General features: G+C 42.7%; 1 protein-coding gene across 1 annotated transcript in view; it reads right to left on the bottom strand.

Annotated features, from left to right (window-relative positions):
- Positions 1-25,771, bottom strand: part of LOC145359703 (E3 ubiquitin-protein ligase MARCHF11-like) — an 85,203-nt gene that overhangs the window by 42,237 nt on the left and 17,195 nt on the right. Inside the window, exon 2 of the mRNA XM_080214475.1 lies at positions 1,594-1,749. Coding sequence (XP_080070601.1) covers positions 1,594-1,749 — 156 coding nt within the window. The remainder of the gene's footprint in view (positions 1-1,593; positions 1,750-25,771) is intronic.

Raw genomic sequence — 25,771 nt, 5'->3', positions numbered from 1 at the left:
AGGCCAAGTGCTGCCAAGTGGGATTAAGTGGGCAGGTTAGGGCCTGTTATGCATTGATGCAGACTCAATGGGCCGAAAGGCCTCTTCTGCATTGTAGGATTACTTATTCCGCTTAACGTCAAATTTTACTTTACATAAAATTTGTAAAATAAATCAGATGCAACTGAATGGAGAGAGTTTCCTTTCCCAATAATTAAATATCCACTGTTATTCCATCTGGAACTTGATATATGATCTATGCACTGTCATGTTTGCAGAATTTGCCAAGTCTACAAATTAGTATCTTACAAATGCATTCAGTAATTTTGATATTTTAGAAGTAAATAAAACCTTGGACCCTTTGGATTAACTATCTCGCAATGAACAAGCATTAAATTCATCATTAATAGGAGAACCAAATACTTAATTACAATTATTCTAAAAACAGCAGACTCTGACATTATCAGTTGCAATTCAAATTGTAAAAACTCACTGCAATTATGACATATTATTATTCGTGTATTATTATTTAAACCTGCACAGATGAGAATGTCAAAACAGTGAAAATCACTTTATCATTTCCGCACAGATATATTAATAAATTCACAGACGCATAGAGAAAAATACAGAGAGATGCACCATTTTATCTATTGTGTGAAGGTGTAACCAACGTATGTTTAGCGTGAATAAAACGTCAACTTGAATATTTCTATCAGTTTCACTTTGTACAATTGAATGCTTTCAGTAATTATGAAAGTTTATTTTATTGTTAGGAATTTTAATCAAGAAAAAATTCTTCATTATATAACACAATGAAATTACTCATACTTACAAAATCATAGAATCCCTACGTGCAGAAGGAGGCCATTTGGCCCATCAAGTCTGCACCATCCACAATCCCACCCAGGCCCTATTCCAGCAACCCCTCATATTTATCTGGCTAATCCTCCTGACACAAGGGTTAATTTAGCGTGGTCAATCAACCTTACCCACACATCGTTTGCAATTACAAAAAAAATCATAAATATGCCTTTAACATTCAATTTTAGTAAGTTAAACTAAAAGCAAGCAACCGATGTGTTAGCAATATTAAAATATAGTCAGTGTCTTTATTAAAATAATAGACAAACATAGTGAATCTGTTTACACTCTTCTACTGATGTCAAACAATGTGGTTTCAATTCACAGTATGTGTTCTTTTATATTCTGTATAAAGTAGTATTTGTTTCTTATCTTAAAATTATAATTGTAATGGGGATAAATGTGACATTAGTACATACAGAAGTATTTATCGCAATTCTTTCTGGATTGAATGGTCACATTCTCATGCTGAAGTCTTACTGTATCTGGACAGCAGAAGCACACATCAGTTTGAGCTGTGGAAACATTTGATGCAAACTTACTCTCAATATTTTAGGCAGCTCACATTGTCGGCAGCACCTTCATGTGGACACATAAAATAAAGTTCACTGGACATTAAAGGTGCACTGTCATAACTAATTAAACATAAACAAAGTCTATCATCATAACATGAAAGTCTCCCTGAGGTAGACATCTCAGCCTATGGTTTGAAATAGACTTTCTTATTGAATACTTCAAATAAAGACTCTTTACCTGGCATGGTCTTTTCATCCTTATTGCCACAACGTGGTATCTGTAACAACAAATCTCACAGCTCCATGACCCCCTTTCACTAATCCACTTCAAAAGACATGGCTGGTGCGAGTAACGTACTGAACCATCACATCGACAAGGACTCAGCAATTCGCCCTTAAGGAGGCACAAAGAGAGAACAAAAAAGATTTTAAAAACTGCAGTAGAGTTATCACAAACTTGTGTAAAAGTGCTTAGCTCAGATGTTCCCTCATGAAATACATCTTCAAGTACCATATCATTTTCAAAGTATTCAAATTAATTTGGAGTGCTTTTAAACCTATACTTGATCAAGTTTCTGTCGATTTAATTTCTTTTGGTCTTAAAAAAAAGCTGAGATTTGAATAGAAAGTGCCTGATCTGAACTTTAGATATAATACTTTCAAATGTGTCTTTTTTTGGGCACATAAATCTGAAGTACTTTTAGAATCACAGAACCCTACAGTGCAGAAAGAGGCCCTTTGGCCCATCGAGTCTGCACCGAACACAATCTCCCACCCAGGCCCTACCCCCATATCCCTACATATTATACCCACTAATCCCTCTAACCTACGCATCCCTGGACACTAAGGGGCAATTTCTTAGCATGACCAATCAACGTAACCCGCACACCTTTGGACTGTGAGGGGGGGAACCGTGCTTAGAGTCTGAGGGAATGGGGGAGATCCTGAATGAATACTTTGCGTCAATATTCACGAAGGAGAGGGGCTTGGTGTCTTGTACTGTCTTGGAGGGAGCTGAAGACCAGTTGAAAGTAATGGATATTACTTGGAGGAAGTGTTAGGCTTTTTAGGCAGCATAAAAACTGATAAATCTCCCGGGCCTGATGGCATTTCTCCCAGGCTGCTTAGGGAGGTGAGAGATGAAATTGCTGGGCCTCTGACGCAAATCTTTGTCTCTTCTTTGGACACAGGTGAGGTCCCAGAGGACTAGAGGATAGCGAATGTGGTACCGCTGTTTAAAAAGAGTAGTAGGGATAACCCTGGTAATTATAGGCCGGTGAGTTTGACGTCAGTGGTAGGAAAGTTGTTGGAAAAAATTCTTAGGGATAGGATGTATAAGCATTTGGAACATTGCAGTCTGATTAGGGATACGCAGCATGGCTTTGTTAAAGGGAGGTCTTGCCTTACGAATCTGGTAGAATTTTTTGAGGACGTGACAAAAACGGTCAACGAAGGACGAGCCATTGATGTCGTCTATATGGATTTCAGTAAGGCGTTTGACAAAGTCCCTCATGGTAGGTTGGTTGAAAAGGTTAAGGCTCATGGGATACACGGTCAGGTATCTAGATGGATTGAAAACTGGCTAGGTAACAGGAGACAGAGAGTAGTAGTGGAAGGGTCCTTTTCTAGCTGGAGGTCTGTCACCACTGGTGTGCCGCAGTGCTCAGTACTGGGACCTCTTCTATTTGTAATATATGTAAATGATTTGGAAGAGGGTGTACGTGGTGTGACCAGCAAGTTTGCAGATGACACAAAGATGGCAGGATTGGCAGACAGTGAGGAGGAGTGTCAGGCAACACAGCAAGATATAGATAGGCTGGTATATTGGGCAGATAAATGGCAGATGGAATTTAATCCTGATAAATGCAAGGTGATGCATTTTGGAAGGAACAATATAGAGGGGAGTCACATGATAAAGGGTAGACCTATTAAGAGTATAGAAATGCAAAGAGACCTGGGAGTGCAAGTGCACAAGTCTTTGAAGGTGGCAACACAGGTGGAGAAGGTTGCGAAGAAAGCATATGGTATGCTAGCCTTTATAGGAAGGGGTATAGAGTACAAGAGCTGGCGTCTAATGCTGCAGTTGTATAGAACGTTGGTTAGACCGCATTTGGAGTACTGCGTCCAGTTCTGGTCACCTTACTACCGGAAGGACGTGGAGACCCTGGAGAGAGTGCAGAGGTGGTTTACCAGGATGCTGCCTGGTATGGAAGGACTGAGTTATGAGGAAAGATTGGGTAAATTGGGGCTGTTTTCCTTAGAAAGACGGAGATTGAGGGGGGATCTAATAGAGGTGTATAAGATAATGAAGGGTATAGATAGAGTAAACAGTGGCAGGCTTTTTCCTAGATTGGAGACAAATATCACGAGGGGCCACGGGCTTAAGGTGAGGTGGGGGGGGTGGGGGGGGGGGGGGGGGGAGGTATAATTTGGATGCTAGAGGGAGGTTTTTCACACAGAGGGTCGTGGGGGTATGGAATGCACTGCCAAGAAAGGTGGCGGAGGCAGGCACGCTGGACTTGTTTAAGGTTTACTTAGATAGATACATGCGCGAAATAGGAATGGAGGGTTGTAGGAGACTGTTTTAAATAAGGATCAGAGTCTCGGGGCGTTCCTGGAAATCAACTGTTACATGTGTTGATATTTTTCTCTTTTACTCCACAGGTGCGTAGGTCCACCTTGTTGTCTAACGAGGGGCATACACGCGGTGGGTCGTGCTTGGGCTGCTCTTGGATGTTTCGAGAGTAGCCTAGTACTTCGCGTCGTTTGTATACACTTAAAACTGGACCAGCAGATGGGCACCAGGACAGCTCAGTGACTATCACTGTTTGCTGTGCAGATACATGGATTTGGGCCAGCATCTGTGGGAGCTTGCGCATTCTCCCTGTGGTTGCATGGGTTTCATCCGGGTGCTCCAGTTTCCCCCCACACCCCAAAGATGTGCTCTTAGGCTGATTGGTGTAATAAATTGTTCCTAAATTATTCTCCCTTTAGTCTGGTTTCCAATGGGGGTACCATAAGCATAGACATGGGTCAAGGGTGGAGGAGGAAAAGCACATTGTTAAGATGGCGGCGTGGGCTCGTTGGGCCGAAGGGCCTGTTTCCCGTGCTGTGTTGTGTTGTTGTTGTTGAAATCGGAGCACCCGGAGGAAACCCACGCAGACACAAGGAGAATGTGCAATCTTCACATAACATAAGAACATAAGAAATAGGAGCAGGAGTAGGCCATCTAGCCCTTCGAGCCTGCCCCACCATTCAATAAGATCATGGCTGATCTGAAGTGGCTCAGTTCCACTTTCCCACCTTCTCCCCATAACCCTTAATCCCCTTGCCTATCAAAAACCTATCTACCCGCGTCTTAAATATATTTAGCGAGGGGCGTTCACACAGACAGTGACCCAAGCCGGGAATCGAACCCAGGACCCTGGAGCTGTGAAGCAGCAGTGCTAACCACTGTGCTGCCGTGCCACCCAGTTTTTCAGTTCCTGATCTCAAACATGAAATAAAGGAAGGTATGAATTATTGATCTTGAACTGATACACAAAGAAGAAGAAGGAAATAAAATAGACAGTTGCCACATCTCTTGCCAAATAGGAATTTTCCAGTGTGTATCTCCCCAGATGTATAGCTGAGATTCTGGGTCAATCTTAGAGCCACTCTGGCAAAAAAAATCTGGGTTCTGTGGTTTACATCATCAGTCTGGCAGGACAGGATCTGATAAAGTCAGCGAGGCTGGTTCCACAGAGATAAGGAGGCACCCTGATCAGAACTGATGATAAACACCCCCTGCCTGCTCCACGAAGGTTTCAGGGGCTCTCCCTCTTTCCCTCCCCACCCCCCCATTGCCATGGAACAATTATTAGGAACTCTTCCCCCCTCCACCCAGGACAGCCACCACAGCACTATTGCCACCATTCCTCTACTCAATGTCCGCTCTGTCCTTCTGCCCCATCACTGCAAGCCCTGCCCCACCCCCCCAATGCAAGTTCCTCCTTCAATGGCCACTCCCATCCCTTCAAAGACCTCAGCACTTTCTCTCACCACACGTTGTGTGATCCCCCCACAATTGAGGTCCCACTGGTAAGTATCTCGTTTCCCGACTCTCACAAGACTTTGCACCTACGCTGTCATTGTCACTGAGGCACAAAATTGCCCCCAGTGTCTAAGTAACACTGTCTAATACTTAGGAATGAGTTGTCTATTCTCTTGGTCATGGATTATGCATTATGTGTGTTAAACAAATGAGCATAAATCTTAAAAAGTATGAACCATATTCATTCGTAGAAAGACAAAATCACAACTACAGAAAATGCTTACAAATTAGGTAGCTTCATGGCTAAGACCTAAAAGTTAGCAATTAGCAATTTGCAATTGATCGGACATATAATCAGTGGCAAACCTCACTGGATCTTGAATAAATTGTGCTGTAGCCATGTCTGGAGTGTCATTCATTCCAACAAGACGACTGACACAAAAGAAGCAGGCCTGCTATTCCAAGGAAAATCCACAACACAAAATCAGTCTTAAATCATAAACTTGTTTCACTACAAAATGCATTAGGTATACAGAAAATTTCATATTACTCAGTTGGTGATGTCTTTGTGTGTATACTGGTTCTTCATTCTCATATAGTTCAGCCTTGCTGCCATTGTCTTCAGAATCACTTATGTCAATTACAACAAGCTCAACTTCTCAAAATGACCCTTACTCTTCAACCATACGCTCTGTAGCCGCAGCTGATTCTTTTTTGCATATCACAGTATGCTGTGTTGTGAATAGATGATTGCTTTCCTTACTCATAACTTTTCATTCATGACTTGTTTCCTTCATCTCCAGCTTTTAAATGCTGCTTTGTCTGCCCATCTGAATCACATGATTCTGTTTTATTATGCTTATATGTATTGAAGTGCTCTTCATTTTTTGATTCAATAAAGCAGGTTACAGATTGTGTTTGAGAGTTCTTTTGAGTGTAGCAATCATAGTTTCTAATAAATATCTGCAAATTTTAAGCTCTGCGATTGTGTTTTTTTAAATTCCATAAATCTTCCTATTTTTCCATCATCATTTCTATGTATATCAAGATGAAGGATGCTAGTGCTGAAGAAAAACTTACCATTTCAGCTAACATTGTCAGTATCAATCACTCTTAAGACTGCTTTAGCATAAACAGATTGTCCAATAGAAATTGCACTGGCGACAGTTTTAGCTACATACAGACCATTTTAATCAAAATTCCTTAAATACCATCGCACAGTACTTTTGTATATTCATTTTTATTTAACAAGCATTATTTAATATTCAAAGAACCAAAGAACTCTCAACAACACAACAAAAAGGTTTACATACATATACATATATCATGCTGATAAGTGTTCAACAATACTGTTACTCATTTTTATTTACTAATCATAAATGAAATAAGCTGCATGCAGTTATTAATTAACATACTGGACAACATTAAGTAAAAAGCAATGCAAAGCTGTCTCCTCTGCCAAATACCTTAATCTAGCTTCATATTTTTCCTATGTTCCCACTAATCACCCAAATGTCTGTCTGTGTGCCCAGGTCCTCCAAAACTGGATTGATACCTCGACATGCAAAAAAAATCTAATTTACTTCTCCTATGGGTTTTGATCATGTTTAGAATTTTGTGAACTGCAAAATATTATCCAAGGATTTGGCAGGTGTAAAGTGTTAGTTCCAGTTTTTCAACTCTTAGATTCCTTGAAATCTTCAAGGTAGTTTTGCAAATTCAAAGTACTGGCAGGAACGGCTCCCTCCCAGGTACAGAAATTCAGAAATAGAGAAATTGCCTCTGTTAACTAATAATCTATGATTACCAGCTGTAAATTAGCAAACGGAAAGCAATGGCAGAATGCAGCCACTTAAGTTCTGTACTTCTGAGTTTCCCCAGCAAGCCCTGCAGAATTTCATAGTGACCTCAACTTTATTGATAATGTGAGGAACAATTCTTTTTCATCAAGTGATAATTTTGTCTCCAGGAGTTCTTGGTGATCATTATATATAAGGCTCACTTGCAATGTTTCAATTAAAATAGATCTATATTCTTATATAATAACATTTATTAGCATGTATGAATCTATCAGTTGGATGGCAATGTATTGAAGCTTGTGGGAAGATTTATTTTGGTTTTGTATAACTTGAGGTTCTGTCTGGCCTGTAATATCAGTATTTCTATGATGCCTTTTGGAGTTTGTGCTGTACAATGATGCAGGTTAAAGAGCAGTTTCCAATGGAATCTGGATTTAGGCATTGCAAAATGGAATGTGCTTAAAATGTTCTTCTGCATGATAATTGGTGTTATGATTGGAATTTCAAAGTTCAACTCTGGAACCAGAATGGACGTTTCAGTGTTAGCTTTCCAGCTGCAAAGGATAATCATCACTTGACTGGAATATTCCAGCCGGATATAGCACAATTTTAACTCGAGTGCTTTGCTAAATCTGACAAAATTTGGAATCATGCCAATCTCCATGTTGTTCTCAAATGTATTTCATTCAATATAAAACACTTAAAATATCCAGAGGATTATGAAAAGTGCCATACAAATGCAAGTCCAATATCAAGGGGTAAGATTACAAGAGAGCTGAAAAATTAGGTTCACGCCAATTTCTTGCCTTTCGTGATCTTACCGGCACCGGATATCCGGCACAATTTCAAGAGCGAGGTGAATAATTTATTGACATTATATTCAAATCTGATTTTACATTGAGTTAATGAACCTAGGGTGGAATTGTCACACAGGCAAGTGAGTCCAGACAAGTCCAGATAAATCAATACCCCAATAGAAGATTAATCAATAGAAGATTTCTGTGCAAAATTAGCAGGAGGCCTTAAGTTCATGTTAGATCTTAGTCGTGCGTACCAGCAGCTAGAGCTGGATGAAGACTCCCAAAAGTTGGTTACCATTAATTAATATTCACAAAGGGTTATATCGGTATCCTCATCTATCATTTGGGGTCTCATTGGTCTACGCCATTTTCCATTAGTTGCTGAAGGACCATGAATAGAGTTGCGTTGTTCCACAAGAATCTGAAAGGGCTTTGCCTTGGTGTCCCTAATGTGATATTGTGTCCGTACTTCTCTTCTGCTTTCATTCATAGGTGGACTCAAGAGCCAGTGGGGGGAGGAGTGTGGTAATGTGGCCCCTTTAAGGAGGAATCTCTTGCAGGTCACATGATCAGATCCAATGGAGTAGAGGTGCAGGAAGTGGGCCAATCAGGAGTGAGGGCATGGGTCCTGGGACTGGAAGCACCTCAGTTGAAGTCAGGAGTAGAAGAGAGTAGATTGTATATATGTTCTGTCAGAGCCTTAGGGTGTAAATAGTTATTATAGTTTAATAAATCCTTGTTGTTGGAGCTACATTGAGTCATCTTTGGTTATTACAAAGTTCATTAAGTGTTTGTTGAAAGCCAACTCTGGTGGCTTTCAATTCCACAAAATGTGCTTACAACATTGAGAGAATTGCAAAGTGTGTAAGAGGAAAAAACTGCCTCAAATATGTGATATTGCCAAATTTCCATGGCCAGACCTGCACAGTGTAATTGATGAAATTAATTTCTGTCTATGATGGATCATTTCTTGTTGGCTACAGCATGTAAGAGTTAAAATTAATTACTGATTATTTGTGTAAACTGCATAGAATATACATTAGAGTTCATTTCCATAGCTTTCTTCCCCTTGTCCATTGTAACTTTGTAGAAAAAGGTACAGACTGGAAAATAAATGTAACTGAATATACATCATTCTGCTGAATTGATTTTTTTTTCCTGGATATAGTGTTAGTATTTGAAGAATACAGCACACATGTTAATACCCAAGGTTTTGGTATTTAGAAACAAATTGAGTTCCATTAGTCAGGTTGATTAGCTCCCCCCCAAAACACAAATATGTGTATTTAAAAAGTAACACATTTAGTCAGGTAAAAGAATGCCAACCATAGTGACTTATCATATTTTAATTTTAACTTTTTTATGCTTGAGCTTCCTCTTCAAGTTATATATTGTCAACATATGTCATTTTTATTTAATTTTGAGGATAGTCTCCGCTGCTCTTTTTACTGCATTTTTCCTACTATGTTATGGCTAGCTGCTGATATATTAATAAATGAATCTGATGGTTACTTACAACTTCAAGCAAAGCACCATGTCAGGATGATAATCATTTTAACAGCCAGACAGCCTGCTCCAAAATATTGTGTTGTTTGGGTATAATTGTGACAACTCTTTATGGTTTGTTTGACATTCTATCCGTAGCATATAAGAGTAAAATTATCTAATAAAATTGTTAGATTATCAAATACTTCATCATTTAGCTTTTCTTACAGCCAATTGAGATATAACTCAACATGTTAAACAACATAGGAAGAGTGAGATAAATGTTAAAAACATCCAGCAGGTTAGGCAGCATTTATGGTGTATGAGGGAATCATAGTCAAAGACTGTACTTTTTGAGGCAGGAACTAATACAAAAGGGAAACTGGAAAGGAAACTCACCCTCCCAGTTGCTAAGAAAATTGAGACTGAAACTGAGGATTGGAGACCGAAACTGAGGATTGGAAACCAAAACTTCTGGCTGAAATGATATAAGAACTAGGAGCAGGAATAAGTCATCTGGACCCTTGAGCTTGCACCGCCATCAGTAAGATTATGGCTGATCTTTTTGTGGACTCAGCTCCACTTACCTGTCCACTCACCATAACCCTTAATTCTTTTACTGTTCAAAAATTTATCTATCCTCACCTTAAAACAGTCAATGAGGTAGCCTCAACTGCTTTGCTAGGCCGGGAATTCCACAAATTCACAACCCTTTGTGTGAAGAAGTTTAACTCAGTCCTAAATCTGCTCCCCCTTATTTTGAGGCCATGCTGTGGAAGACAGGGACTAGATCCAGAAGCAGAGAACAAGCAAAGACACAACTGCTGCAGCCGTTTCTGTTACTTTAAGATAACATTGATGTACCCACACCATCTAGGCTCAGTTGAGGAGATTCTGAAGACGTGTGTCATTTTTGGTGATGTCTGTATGCTTAGAATTTGAGTTGCTCTGCTGTCTGCTGCAAGTTAGGCTAATCCTAAAACAAAGAACAAAGAACAACCCAGCACGGGAAACAGGCCCTTCGGCCCAACGAGCCCGCGCCGCCGCATCACCCTACACCTATTCTAACCTGCGTGTCTACGAATGGAACCCCTAACTTAGCCAGATTCAGGGGAGAATAGTGCCAATTTGGTAAAACCAATCAGCCTAACAGCACATCTTTGGGGTGTGGGAGGAAACCGGAGCGCCCGGAGGAAACCCACGCAACCACAGGGAGAATGCGCAAACTCCCACAGACACAGGCCCAAATCCATGTATCTGCACAGCTAGCAGTCTAGTCACCGAGCTGTTGCGGCACCCGTCTACTGGTCCAGGATCAAGCACACACACCGACACGAAGTACTAGGCCACTCCCGGAACCTCCAAGAGCAGCCCACGCACGACCCACCGTGTGCATGCCCCTCGTTTGACAACGAGGTGGACCGACACCTGCGGAATAAAAAGACAAAAACGTTAATCTTACAAGTCTGCTTTTCTGGTGTCTCCCGAGGTTCTAACCTTATTTAATAGCCCCTACCATAACCCTCCATCCTCATTTCACTCGTGTCTATCTAACTGAACCTTAAACGAGTCCAATGTTCCTGCCTCCACCACCCTACTCGGTAGCGCGTTCCATACCCCCACAACTCTCTGCATAAAGAACCTTCCTCTCACATCCAAATTATACCTCTCCCCCCTCACCCTTAAATCATGACCTCTCGTATTTGTACCCAGTCTAGGGAGCAGTCTCTCACTATTGACTCTATCTATTCCCTTCAGTATCTTATATACCTCTATCATGTCCCCCCTCAATCTCTGTCTTTCCAAGGAGAATAGTCCCAGTTTCTCCAACCTTTCCTCGTAACCCAGCCCCTCCATGCCAGGCAACATCCTGGTAAACCTCCTCTGCACCCTTTCCAGAGACTCCACATCCTTCCGGTAGTAAGGTGACCAGAACTGGAGGCAGTACTCCAAATGCGGTCTAACCAACGTTCTATACAACTGAAGCATTAGACGGCAGCTTTTATACTCTATACCCCTTCCTATAAAGGCTAGCATTTAGAAAGAAAGAGGAGCTGAGCTTTTTCACACGAAGGACAGTCACAAATTGCACAGAGTGCTGGATCAGGTGAGAAAAGCTGTGTGAAACTCACAGTTTAACAGACACCCTGTCTCACATGAATAAACAGTACTTTGTGCAATTTGAAATTGCTGGTGAGGATCACATTGTCATCTGGGGCAATGGAGAGCAAACAGCCTGGCAAAGCTGGGATTCTGAGATCGGAACACAGGCCACCTGATCTCAAAGTTGCATACAAGGTCAACCCCTCTCCCCCCAGTGGAGATCGGGGCACCTCCCCATCCTTCCCATTGTCAGGATGTTAGGGGGCACCAGTGATTTGCACTGGCGTGGCATCACACTGCTGAGGACATGATCTAATTTGGCGCTCTCACGAGATTTAATGGCCACAATGGAATTTGCGTATGTGGTGAAAGGGTCGCTAGATCCTGCCATTGTGTCTGTGCTTGATTACCTACATGCTGAATACACTACTGAGCCAATGTATATCTGCTATTTAATGTGTAATTTATATCTTATCAGGCTGCAATTTGTGGGTTAATTCTTGCTTAACTAATGTTGTCTTTGGATGTTAGATTATAACTGATTAACTAAGATATTATTTAGTGTTTCCTTATTTGATTCCTGTATAGTAAAAATTACTCTGGCTTCATTCTTTCAGTAAATAGCTGTGATTTCAGATCTCTTCTTTTTTTTCTAAACAGGAAGCCGAATAGGGAGTAGGCCACCAACACATAGTTTCCAGCTCCATTATTCATTGCCTTATCTGACCGTGGTTCCACTGAACACAACTTAAAATTCCCTTACATGCCTTACCTTCCATCAATCGCTAAAAATCACAATGTCACCTTGGTCACAATGTTGAAATTAAAAAAATTCCAAATGAACTCTATCCAATAATCCAGCCAATATTCCATAAAATTCCAGCCAATCATCTCTGTTCATATCCATATTTTCCACATTTTTGCCAGTCCTAGTGCTTAGACACACTGCTGTCTAGTGGTTGTAGAATAGCTAGTGAAGAATTGTTGGTATTCAATGGCAGATGGTCTCACAAGAACATAAGAACATAAGAAATAGGAGCAGGAGTAGGCCATCTAGCCCTTCGAGCCTGCCCCACCATTCAATAAGATCATGGCTGATCTGTTGTGGCTCAGTTCCACATTCCCGCCCTCTCCCCATAACCCTTAATCCCCTCTCTTATCAAAAACCCATCAACCCGCATCTTAAAAATATTTAGCGAGGTAGCCTCCACCACCTCAACGGGCAGAGAATTCCAGAGATTCACCACCCTTTGAGTGAAGAAGTTCCTCCTCAACTCCGTTCTAAACCGCCCCCCCTTTATCTTGAGGCTGTGCCCCCTAGTCCTACCATCCTTTCTGAGCGGGAAGAGTCTCTCCACCTCTATCCTATCCATCCCATTCATCATCTTATACGTCTCAATGAGATCTCCCCTCATTCTTCTAAACTCTAACAAGTTCAAGCCTAGTTTATTCAGTCTCTCCTCATAGCTCAACCTCCTCAACTCTGATATCAGCCTAGTAAACCTCCTCTGCACTCCCTCCAAGGCCAAAATATCCTTGCGTAAGTACGGCGACCAAAACTGCACACAGTACTCCAGCTGCAGCCTCACCCTCACCAACGCCCTATACAGCCGCAGCAAGACCTCCCTACTTTTATATTCAATCCCCCTTGCTATGAAGGCCAGCATCCCATTTGCCTTCCTGACCACCTGCTGCACCTGTAGGCTGGGTTTTTGCGACTCATGCACAAGGACCCCGAGGTCCCTCTGCACCGTCGCCTGCTGCAGTTTTTCGTCACGTAAGAAATAGTCCTTCCTACCATTATTCCTACCAAAGTGGACCACCTCGCACTTGCCAACATTAAATTCCATTTGCCATTTCCTGGCCCATTCGCCCAGCCTATCTAGATCCTTCTGCAGACTCTCCACACCCTCCGCACAATTTGCCATTCCACCAATCTTGGTGTCATCAGCAAATTTCGACACCATACACTCGGTTCCCTCCTCCAGATCATCTATATAAATGGTAAATAGCTGAGGCCCCAGCACCGACCCCTCGGGCACTCCACTAGTCACCAACCGCCAATCCGAATAGCACCCATTAACCCCCACTCTCTGCCTCCTATTTGACAACCAATCCTCTATCCACGCTAACACCCTACCCCCAACTCCATGATCCCTTACCTTCTGCAATAACCTCTTGTGAGGTACCTTGTCAAATGCCTTCTGAAAATCAAGAAAGACCACATCCACTGGCTCTCCTCTATCCACCGCCCTAGACACATCCTCATAGAACTCCAATAAATTTGTCAGACACGACTTCCCCTTAACGAAACCGTGCTGCGTCTGCTCTATCAAGCAATTCCCCTCAAGATGCCTCGCTATTTCATCCTTGATGACAGATTCTAACATTTTACCTACAACAGACGTTAAACTAACTGGCCTATAATTCCCTGCCTTTTGCCTGCCACCCTTCTTAAACAACGGTGTAACATTAGCCGCTTTCCAATCTTCCGGCACTTCCCCGGAATCCAGCAACGTCTGGAAAATAACCACCAAGGCATCCACTATCACCTCCGACATTTCTTTCAGAACCCTCGGATGCATTCCATCCGGTCCTGGGGACTTGTCCACAATCAGTCCCTCCAGTCTGTCGAGCACCGCCTCTCTAGTAACAACGTCATTGAGACCCTCCACTCCTACCACCTTTCCATCGCTAACGTCCGGCAAATTATTCACGTCTTCCACCGTGAAGACCGAAACAAAAAAGTTATTCAAGACCTCAGCCATTTCCCCATCCCCTACCACTAAGTCCCCCCTCTCATCCTCTAAGGGTCCAACGTTCACCCTAGCCAGCCTCTTCCTTTTTATATATTTATAAAAACTCTTGCTATCCTTTTTTACATTAAGCGCTAGCCCAGCTTCATAGTTTCTCCTACCCTTCTTTATCAACTTCTTTGTCAATCTTTGTTGACATTTAAACCTCTCCCAATCCTCTTCTCGCCCACTACTCTTAGCTAAACGCCTCCACTTTTAATTTAACACTTTCCTTCACCTCCTTTGTTATCCACAGCTTATTACCTCTCCTCCTACGGTCCTTTTTAACCATCGGAATAAATTTCTGCTGAGCACCAAGAAAGATCTCCTTAAAGATCCTCCACTGCTCCTCAGCAGACCTACCTTCCAACGCGCTCCCCCAGTCAACATTCGCCAATTCTTCTCTCATCCTACCGTACTCCCCTCTGTTCAAACAAAGGACGCGTGTCCGGGAACCCACTTTCTCCTCCTCCATCTGCACCAGAAACTCCACCATACAATGATCACTCTCCCCAAGAGGATCCTTCACCACAAGGTCCCTAATTCTACCCGCCTCATTACATAACACCAGATCCAAGATAGCTCGCTCCCTCGTCGGCTCCAACACACACTGTTCAAGGAAACTATCCCGGCAGTATTCCAAGAACTCCTCCTCGAGCCCACCGCGTCCAACATGGGTCGACCAATCAATATGTAGATTGAAATCTCCCATAATTACGGCTGTTCCATTCCTGCACGCCGCACTTATTTGCGCGTTAACAGCCCGCCCCACCTCCAGATCATTATTCGGGGGCCTATAGACGACACCCACCAGCGTCTTCCTCCCTTTGCTGTTCCTAATCTCCACCCACAACGATTCCACGTTCTGCTCTGTACAATGCTAGCAATGGGAGGCAGCAATCTGGACTGGTTACATAGTGTTCTTGAACTGGAAGAGCAAAAGTGACCTAGTCCTGTGATACTCTTGCATAGACCATTGAAAGACTCTCAAGGAAGTGTTGGCTAGCTATTTCCCCATCACCTCTATGGAGTACCATTTATTTTAATATGAACTATTGATTTACAAACAAACTTCAAATATAAGAGCTTTGAACTTCATTATGTTTTAATAAATTTCCAAGGGATTTTACCTGAAAAATGGCTTTGTAGTTAGGTTCAGATCAACATTTTGACAAATGCCAAAACACATCAGTCTGAAAGCATTAACTTAACACGTCATGGCACAGACATGACCAAAGTTAGTTATATTAATGTTTATGCACTTGACAACTTATGAATAATTAAGTTAGATTATTGTTGGATCATTCATCCAATAGCAAAAAGTTATTTAAGATATTTAAAATTATCATTACTTTTGCCTCACAATATCTCTGAGGCTGCTAATTCAATATAGCAAAAATCAATTTCAATCTCTGGATTGTTACCGAAATCAGCGAGGGACATATATTGTGAAATAATTAATGCAGCTTGTCAATTACTTCCTTATACACAAATGGATTTCCTGCATTTTTTAAAAAAAACAATAAGATGTTTATTTATTTAGCTAGATTGAATTGTACAATTTCTTATGTCCCAGAGGGTTCTTTACTATTTTCTAAATCCTCATTCTCAAAAATTGCAATACATTTTCTACTGTTTTTTAATCATTATTTGATGTAGATTAACATGAGAGATCTTGTTTAAAGGTTATTTGGTTGCACTTGCTTTGTTTCTGATTTTTGTTTACAAGGTCAGTGTTCAATTTTCACTCACTATAATGCACAGTATTCTTACCACCCACCCATTATAGAACCCCACAGATTTTCATTACATTGCTTCTAAATCCAATTGTCATTCTGTTCAAATCAAATGTACTCTTAACAGATTACTGTCCATTTTGCAAAGGAAAGAAGTGCCCTATCGTGTACTATTTAGAATTAGATTTTAATTATGTAGAATACAATAATTGTGCCTTTGAAACATAGCAATTCATCCAGCTTGATTGCATGGATAAAAAAAATTTCTCTTGAAGGATCCTAAGTCATGAAAAATGAGTTTAGTAAGCTTACAAACACTTCCAGATAAATGAGAGTACACAACAAAAACTGATAATTTAACACTTAATTACCATCAATTGCCTTGAAAAACAGGACTTTTATTGAGTTTTCTCTCCCAACAAAAGCTGCATGCAAAAGCAAAATACTGCAAGTGAACCGCAGTGAATCAGATAATTCCTACAGTGCAGAAAGAGGCCATTCGGCCCAACTGTCTGTTTAAATTTTACTTATTATTTCATAAGTAGGCTTATGTGAATGCCGATGTGAAGTTACTGTGAAAATCCCCTTGTTGTCACACTGCGACGCCAGTTTGGATACACTGAAGACAGCATAGCCAATGCACTTAATCAGCATGTTTTTTGGATAATGGAAAGAAACTGGAGCACCCGAAGGAAACCTATGCAGACACTGGGATAACGTGCATAATCCGCACAGACAGTGACCCAAGCTGGGAATGGAAACCAGATCACTGGCACTGTGAGGAAGCAGAGTTAACTACTGTGCCACTATGCAGCCCCAAGAGTATCTTGAAGGATCATCTTACCCAGGTCCACCCTCTGCCCCTTCCCCGTGAGCCTGTGCATTTTACTCCACCTAACCTACACATCTTTGGACTGTGGGAGGAAACTGGAGCACCCAGTGGAAATGCACACAGACACGGGAAGAATGTGCAAACTCCACACAGCCAGAATCAAGTTCAGGTTCTTAGTGCTATGAGGCAGCAATGCAGAGAAACAGAGCTAATGTTTCAAATTAATGTGAGGCCATCAGAAGATTATACAAAATTGGAGCAGAAGTAGGCCATTTGGCTCCTTGAGCCTGGTCTGCCATGCAGTGCAATTATTGCTGATCTGATTGTAGCCTTAACTCTAATTTTTGACCACCATAACTCATGTCTCCATTATAGATTAAAAATCTGTCTAACTCTGCTTTGAAAATATTCAATTACTTGCCTTTATCATTTGAGGCATAGATTATAAAAGCAGGGAAGTCTTGTTGGCATTGTATAGAACTTTGATGAGGCCACATCTGGAGTACGTGTGCAGTTCTGGTCACCACATCATAGGAAGGATTGATTGCACTGAAGGGGCTGCAGAGGAGATTCACCAGAATGCTGCCTGGGATGAAGGTATGAAGAAAGATTGAGTTGTTTTTGCTGGAGTAAAGACTAAAGGGCCATCTGATTGAGGTGTAGAATATGAGAAGCATAGACATGGACAGGAAACAGCTGTTCCCTTCGCTGAAGGGCCAGTCACAAGGGGATACAAGTTCAAAGTGTGGGACAGGAGGTTTTTGGGGGGTTAGGTTAAGCTTTTTTGTCCGGAGGGTGGTGATGGCCTAGAATGCACCATCTGGGAAGTGCTGGAGGCAAGTGGCCAGACATCCTTTAGAAGTACTTGGATGAGCACTTGGCACAGCATAACATTCAAAGCTATGGGACAGGTGCTGGTAAATGGAATTAGTTAGGTAGGTCAGGTATTTCTCAAGTGTTGGTGCAAACTTGATGGACCAAAGGGCCTCTTCTGCACTGTGATTCTGTGAATTTCCCAGCCTTCACTCCAATGACCCTCTGAGAGCGAACAGTCCTCCTCATTATGATCAGTATAAATGAGCGACCATTTTTAAGCTGTTCTAGAGTGCTCCACAAGGGGAACCTCTATTTGGCATCTACCCAGTCAACCCTTCAGAAGCTTATATGTTTCAATAAATCAGCTCTCATTCTTACATTACATTCTAATGAGTACAGGTCCAACAAGCTCAATCTTTCCTCATAACACAACTCCTTCATCCCAGAGATCAGCCTAGTGAACATTTTCTGAACTACTTCTAATGCAATCATATTCCTACTTCAATAAGGAGACCAAAGTTGTACACAATACTCTAGATGCAATCTCACCAATGCCCTGTACTTTTGTAACAAGACTTTCCTACTTTTATATTGCATCCACCTTGCAATAAAGGTCATCATTCCATTTGCCTTCCTAACTACTTGCTGAAACATTTTGTACAAGTCTCCCAGATCCTTCTGTACTGCAACATTCTAGTGTGTCTCAACTTAAATAATTTTGTTTTTCTATTCTTCCCACCAATGAGAACAACCTCACATTTTCCCACATCTCACTCTATCTGCTAATTTTTTTAGCCGACTCACTCTACAGACTGTGTCTTCCTCACAACTTGCTTTCCTACTTACATTGGTATCATTAGCAAATTTGGTTAGAAGACTGTCAGTCCCTTCATTTGATTGTAAGTAATTGAGGTTTCAGTATTGATCCCTGTGGCATTGATTAGTTACGTACAGTTTGCCAATCTGAAAATGATCCATTTATTTTGACTCTCTGGCGGGATCTGGAGCTCATATTCATCATCCACAGGAGTAGCAGAGGGGGATCAATATCCAGCAAAAGCTGTAAGTCATAGTCCGCCGGCGAGATTGCAACTTCCGATTTTATTGTTGCTACTGATGTAATCAGGATCACTGTGCCCATGCCAACAGGCAGTGCCAAGAACTAGATCCCTGTGGGAGCCTCATGGAAGGAGGGTGGGGTCAGTTGTACGTGATGGTGGCCAGCAGTGGATATGGGAGCTGGGGATCCTGACGATGGCTGGTTGGGGTGGGGGAGGGGAAGGATGGTCGGGGGGGGGGGGGGGGGGGGGGGCTGGGGGGGGGGGGGAGGATGGGGGGTTGGGGGGTGGGGGGGAGGGGGCAATAGTGCTGATTGTAATCTGGAGGAGAGGTGCAGGCTGTGATCCGGAGGGGGTGGGGCATGGAGCTGCCAGCCCTGACTCTGTTACATTGGGGCCTGAGACCTCTGTAATGGCAGAGGGAGAAGAGGTGTATCCATGTTCTGATCTGTGCACCTTTTGAACTGATCTCAGTGCAGCCAGGTTTTGCCAATGTGTTTCGGCTCCACGCTCTTACATGACATTGTCAAAATAAAAGTTGAGTAAATTTCAGAGTACGGTAAGATCTGCAGAGAAAACTGACCTGTGGGAGAAACATGCTGTTTTTCCTCGTTGGAAACAACACTCTCCCAAATTTTGGTAAGATCTGTTTCATGTTCGCCATGCTAATTTTATTACTCCCAAAACCTATCTTGAGTAATGATAACCTTTTATGTGGCACTTTATTGAACATTTTTGAAAATCCATATACACCGCATTACACGTTCACCTTTATCCACCCTGCATGTTGCCTCCCCAAAGAATTTTAATAAATTTGTCAAATATGATTTATTTTTCACAAAACCATTCTGGCTCAGAGTAAATTCCCTACTAGTAATACCTTAACGAGTATTTCCCCGTTGACAGATGTTGGCATGTAGTCATCCACAAAATGTCAATGACCTGAAATTTTAACTCTGTTTCTCTCTTTGTAGGTGCTTCCGGACATACTGACTGGATCCTTGCTTTTTTTTTTAAACTCATTCAGGGGATATAGGCATCGCTGGCTGAGTCAGCATTTATTGTCCATCCCTAATTACTCTTGAACTGAGTTGTTTACTAGGTTATTCCAGAGGTGCCTGTCTTTTTTGTGGGTTATGTGGAGCATTCCCTGTTCCAGTCCTACTCCAGCTCCCTCACACAACTCCTTTATCAATACATCATCATCGAGAGCACTACACTGCTGTTGACCTGGAGTCACATGTAGGCCAAACCAGGGAAGGGTGGCAAAATTCCTTCCCTAAACGATATTAATGGTCAATGGTTTCATGATCATCGTTCGACTTTTAATTCCAGATTTTATTGAATTCAAACTTGATCATCTACCTTGGTGGGATTGGAACCTGGGTTTCTAGAGCAATAATAGAAGCAAAATATTGCAGATGCTGAAATCTGAAACAAAAACATAAAATACTGGAAAACTTCAGCAGGTACGACAGCATCTGTGGAGAGAGAATACGGCCAACATTTCAAGTCTGGATAACCCTTCATCAGAGCTGAGAGCAAAGAGAATCAGTGCAGATTTGCACTGAGGGTGAGGGGGTGGAATGAGATAAAGGGAATGTAAATGAGGATACAGAAGGCTAAGAAGATGCTACAAATGTCCATTAAGTGATTAGAATGCATGAATGGCAGAACAGAGGTGCAGATTGTTAAATGACTGCCTGAGAAATGTGGCAGTTGCTGTACGGGGTCAGAGGTGACAAGAGGAAAAATGGAGGTGAGAAAGGTGGATGATTAGGATGAAAGAAAATGAAATAAAATAATTGGAAATGGGATGAAGGTGGAGGGAAGAGTTCATGCTCTGAAAGTTGTTGAACTCAATGTTCAGTCCAGAGCGCGCTCAAAGTGCCCAATCGGAAGATGAGGTGCTGTTCCTCCAGTTTGCGTTCAGGTTTGCTAGAACACTGTAAAAGGCCAAAGACAGACATGTGGACAGGAGATCTGTTGAAGTGGCAAGTGGCAGGAAGGTCAGGCTCCTGCTTGCAGACAAACCAGCTGGAGTACTGTGTGCAGTTTTGGGCGCTGCACCTGCGCAAGGATATTTTGGCCCTGGAGGGAGTGCAGAGGAGGTTTACTAGGCTGATACCGGAGTTGAGGGGATTGAGCTATGAGGAGAGGCTGAATAAACTAGGCTTGTACTCGTTAGAGATTAGAAGAATGAGGGGAGATCTCATTGAGACGTATAAGATGATGAATGGGATGGATAGGATAGAGGTGGAGGGACTCTTCCCGCTCAAAAAAGACAGTAGGACTAGGGGGCACAGCCTCAAGATAAAGGGGAGGCGGTTTAGAACGGAGTTGAGGAGGAACTTCTTCACTCAAAGGGTGGTGAATCTCTGGAATTCTCTGCCCGTTGAAGTGGTGGAGGCTGCCTCGCTAAATATTTTTAAGAAGCGGGTTGATGGGTTCTTGATAAGAGAGGGAATTAAGGGTTATGGGGAGAGGGCGGGAAAGTGGAACTGAGCCACGACAGATCAGCCATGATCTTATTGAATGGTGGGGCAGGCTCGAAGGGCTAGATGGCCTACTCCTGCTCCTATTTCTTAAACCAAAGGTGTTTAGCAAAGCGGTCATCCAATCTATGTTTGGTCTCTCCAATGTAGAGTAGACTGTATTGAGGACAGTGAATGCAATAGACCAGATTGAAGGAGGTACATGTGAGGTGCTGCTTCACAACGTGTTTAGGACCTTGGATCGTGAGCAGTGAGATAAAGGGGCAGGTGTTGCAACTTCTACGATTGCATGGGAAGGTGCTGTGCAGGAGCTAAGTTGTTGAGTGTGATGGAGGAGTGGACCAAGGTATCCTGGAGACAATGGTCCCTGCGGAATGCTGACGGGGTGATGAGGAGATGATGTGTTGAGTAGTGGAATGCTAGAGTCGACAGAAATGGCGGATGATGATCCTTTGAATGCAGAAGCTGATGGGGACAAGGGGTTCTGGGAGGGAGGGGAGGGAATGAGAGCTGTGGCTCGGGGGATGGGTTGGACATGGTTGAGAGCCCTGTCAACCACAGTGGGTGGAAAACCATGATTGAGGAAGGAAGAAAGACATATTGGCAGCGCTGTTTTGGAAAGTGGCATCAGAACAGATGCAGCAGAGGCGAAGGAACTGAGAGAATGGGATGGAGTCCCATTCTGTGGGGTGTAATGAGCTGTAGTCAAGGTATTTGTGGCAGTTGGTGAACTTGTATACTAGTGGACAGTTTATCACCAGAAATGGAGACACGGGATCAAGGAAGGGAAGTGTCAGAGATGGACCACGTGAAGGTGATTGAGGGGTGAAAATTGGAAGAAAACTTGATCATTTTTTCCAGGTCCAGATGAGAGCTTGAAATGGCACCAAAATAGTCGTTGATGTATTGATAAAGGAACTGTGTGAGGGAGCTGGAGTAGGACTGGAACAGGGAATGTCCACATAACCCATAAAAGAGACAGGCATAAAAGCCAAACTTTTTATCGGGAGCAAGTGAGACAAGTTAAAAGAGAAATTCTTGAGTAAGAGAACTAGTTCAGCCAGATGGAGGGGAGTGGTTATGAATGGGGATTGTTCAGACCTCTGTTCGAAGAAGAAGTGAAGAACTTTGAGGCATCCTGGTGGAGAATGGAGGTAGAGAGGGATTGGACATCCATGGTGAAGAGAAGGCAGTTTGGGCCAGGGAACTGGAAGAAGTTGATACGGCACAGGGCATCGGAGGAATTGTGGATGTAACTGGGAAGGGACTGGGCAAGAGGAGAGAAGATAGAGTCAAGATAGGAGGAAACGAGTTTGATGGGACAGGAGCAGGCTTATACGGTGGGCCTATCGGGGCAGTCCTGTTTGTGGATTTTGAGAAGAAGGTAGAAGCGGGCTCTCTGTGTTGGAAGACTGAAGTTTGAGACTGTGGAAGGAAGATCTCCAAAGGAGATGAGATCATTGACAGTCCTGGAAACAGTGGCTTAATGTTCGGTGTTTGGGTCTTGGTCCGGTGGGAGGTAGGAGGGAGTGTCTAAGAGTTGGCGCTCAGCATCTGCGGTAGAGGCCCGTATGCCAGACAACAACAACACTGCCCTTGTCAGTGGGTTTGATGACAAAGTCTGGTTTGGACCTGAGAGTGCAAAGGCCAGCACGTTCAGAAGGAGACAAGTTAGAATGGTTGAGAAGAGCGGAGAAATTGAAATGGCTGACAGTTTTCACTGAAATGACCAAGAGCAGGTAAGAGGCCAAAGTGAGGGATCCAGGTGAAGGGGGCATGCTGGAGGTGAGTGAAAGGATCTATTGAACAGAGGTGGGGGAGGACTCCTGCCCAAAGAAATGAGCACGGAGACAAAGGTGACTGAAGAGGACTTCAACATCATGTCGAGCCCAAAATGTGTTAAGGTGAGGACATAAAGGTATGAAGCTGAGTCCTTTGCTGAGTACAGCATGCTCAGCCTCAGACAGGAGAGGATCAAAGGGAATGGTGAATACATGGCAAGGGCTAGAGTTAGCAAAGATGGGATCTGAGGGACGGTTGAGGGTCCTAGACGTGTGTTGGTATCAATGAGTTGTTGGAGTTTATTTACCTTTAAAGGAACAGAAAAAGTTTCTTGCTTATGTGTCGGATGAAACAAAGAATGAAGTGAAACTGGGGATCAGGACAGCTTTGAAAGAGAGTGAATCTGTGCTGCTGGAGAGAGATATCAACGATGTGATATAGCAGCACATGGCACTGATTGTTGATCTCAGGGTGCGGTGAGAACAGCAGTCCGAGGGACATTGTATGTCCTGGAGATACCTGTAATCCTGGGTTGATTTGAAAGAGGAGGGGTAGAACTTCATTTGGAATCCACATGGGATGAGTCGGAGATGGAGACAGTCACTGAGGAAGGAAATATGGCTGTGAAGGTGATATTTGATAAACACCAGGAGGGAAATGGAAAGCAATGATGGTGCACAGCGTGCAAGAGACAAATGGAAATTCTGTCTGAGAGAAGAGCAGTAAGTTAAACACTAAGATAAAAGCAAATTACTACAGATGCTGGAATCTGAAACAAAAATAGAAAATACTGGAAAATCTCAAAGGTCTGACAGCATCTGTGGAGAGAGGAGAGAGTCAACATTTCAAGTCTGGATGACCCTTTGTCAGAGCTAAGAGCAAAGAGAATCAGCAGATTTACACTGAGGGGGAGGGAGGTCAGAGTGGGACAAAGGGAATGTAAATGAGGATACAGCGTTCTAAGAACATAAGAAATAGGAGCAGGAGTAGGCCATCTAGCCCTTCGAGCCTGCTCTGCCATTCAACAAGATCATGGCTGATTTGAAGCGGATCAGTTCCACTTTCCCGCTTTCTCCCCATAACCCTTAATTCCCTTGTCTATCAGGAACCTATCTACCCGTGACTTAAATATATTCAGCGAGGTAGCCTCCACCACTTCAATGGGCAGAGAATTCCAGAGATTCACCACCCTTTGGGTGAAGAAGTTCCTCCTCAACTCTGATCTAAACTGCACTATTTTGACTAAACTATTTGAAACTGTGCCCTCTAGTTCTGCTATCCTTTCTAAGCAGGAAGAATCGCTCTACCTCTAGCCTATCTAGGCCCTTCATTATCTTGTAAGTCTCTATAAGATCCCCCCTCAGCCTTCTAAACTCTAACGAGTACAGGCCCAGTCTGTTCAATCTCTCTTCATAAGCTAGCCCCCTCATCTCTGGTATCAGCCTGGTGAACCTTCTCTGTACTCCCTCCAAGGCCAATATATCCTTTCGCAAATGCGGGGACTAAAACTGCACACAGTACTCCAGCTGCAGCCTCACCAGTGCCCTGTACAGTTGCAGCAAGACCTCCCTGCTTTTATATTCTATCCCCCTCGCTATGAAGGCCAACATTCCATTCGCCTTCTTGATCACCTACTGCACCTGCAGACTGGGTTTTTGCAAAGGTGCTACAGACTGTCCATTAAGTGATCAGAATGCTTGAATGGCAGATTTTCCAGCATGTTCTGTTTTTATTCCTAGAACATTACCCTTGGTCTCTGGATTACTAGTCCAGTGAAAACATTGTTACACCACCACGATCCAATTGCTATGTTGAGAGCATGTAATCAAAAATTTGGATCTGCATGCTCCTCATTATTTTCAGTCAATATTCCCCGTAATTCTTTTCTCCAATGCAAGTGATTTTTTTTTAGTTGTTTGGCTAATAATTTTAGCACAGCTGGGCACAGAGGCTGAGTTCTACGAGGTCAGCATGGGAACTTTACTGTTTTGCTTCAGAAAGACATTGTCTTTAGTCTGTAATTTTTTTTCCATTCAATTTCTATTTCCCACCCCCACCAAGGGTGTCATTCTCCAAGCATTCTCAGCTCTCTTTGAAAACATGTCGGACATACAAATTCTGTTACTTTTTCGTTGGAATGTAAACATTGGTGGAGTGGTTTAGCAGTTTCCTACGACAACTGCTTCCTCGACTGTGACTGTTACAACAATTGTCGAGGCTGTGAAAAATCAATCAAGGAAAACTAATTGAAGAGAGAAATCTTGGTTACTCTGACAATCACAAAAGGAAAACAACAAACTGACATTCCCTCTGCAGTCTTCTTCTCTGTTGCACACTTAGTAAAGGTGAAACCACCAGCTTGACTTGTATCTGCTGTGGAGAACTCAGCAGCCATATCACACACTGCTGCTGTTGATGGCAGGAGAAGAATTCAATGCCTAAGATATATATCAATGCCTCTGATTATTACTGAATTTAGTAGATGAAAAGAAGCACAAAGAACATCCTGAAGACATTGCAGGATACAAGGCAAAAAATACTTCCTTAATACCCTTTGTACTTTCTGTAGGTAGTGGTATTATTTCCATGCTTGCTTCACTGTGAGGCTGCTTCACTGTAACCAATAGAGTGATGGTGTTAGCATGGTGTACATCATCATCTTGAACAATGGAATAAAACTCC

Source organism: Carcharhinus amblyrhynchos, chromosome 2 (assembly GCF_965287045.1).
Source record: "Carcharhinus amblyrhynchos chromosome 2, sCarAmb.v2.hapA, whole genome shotgun sequence".
In the NCBI taxonomy this organism is placed as follows: domain Eukaryota; kingdom Metazoa; phylum Chordata; class Chondrichthyes; order Carcharhiniformes; family Carcharhinidae; genus Carcharhinus; species Carcharhinus amblyrhynchos.
Note: the sequence above shows the minus strand (reverse complement) of the source record. Positions and strands in the feature narration are given on the sequence as shown.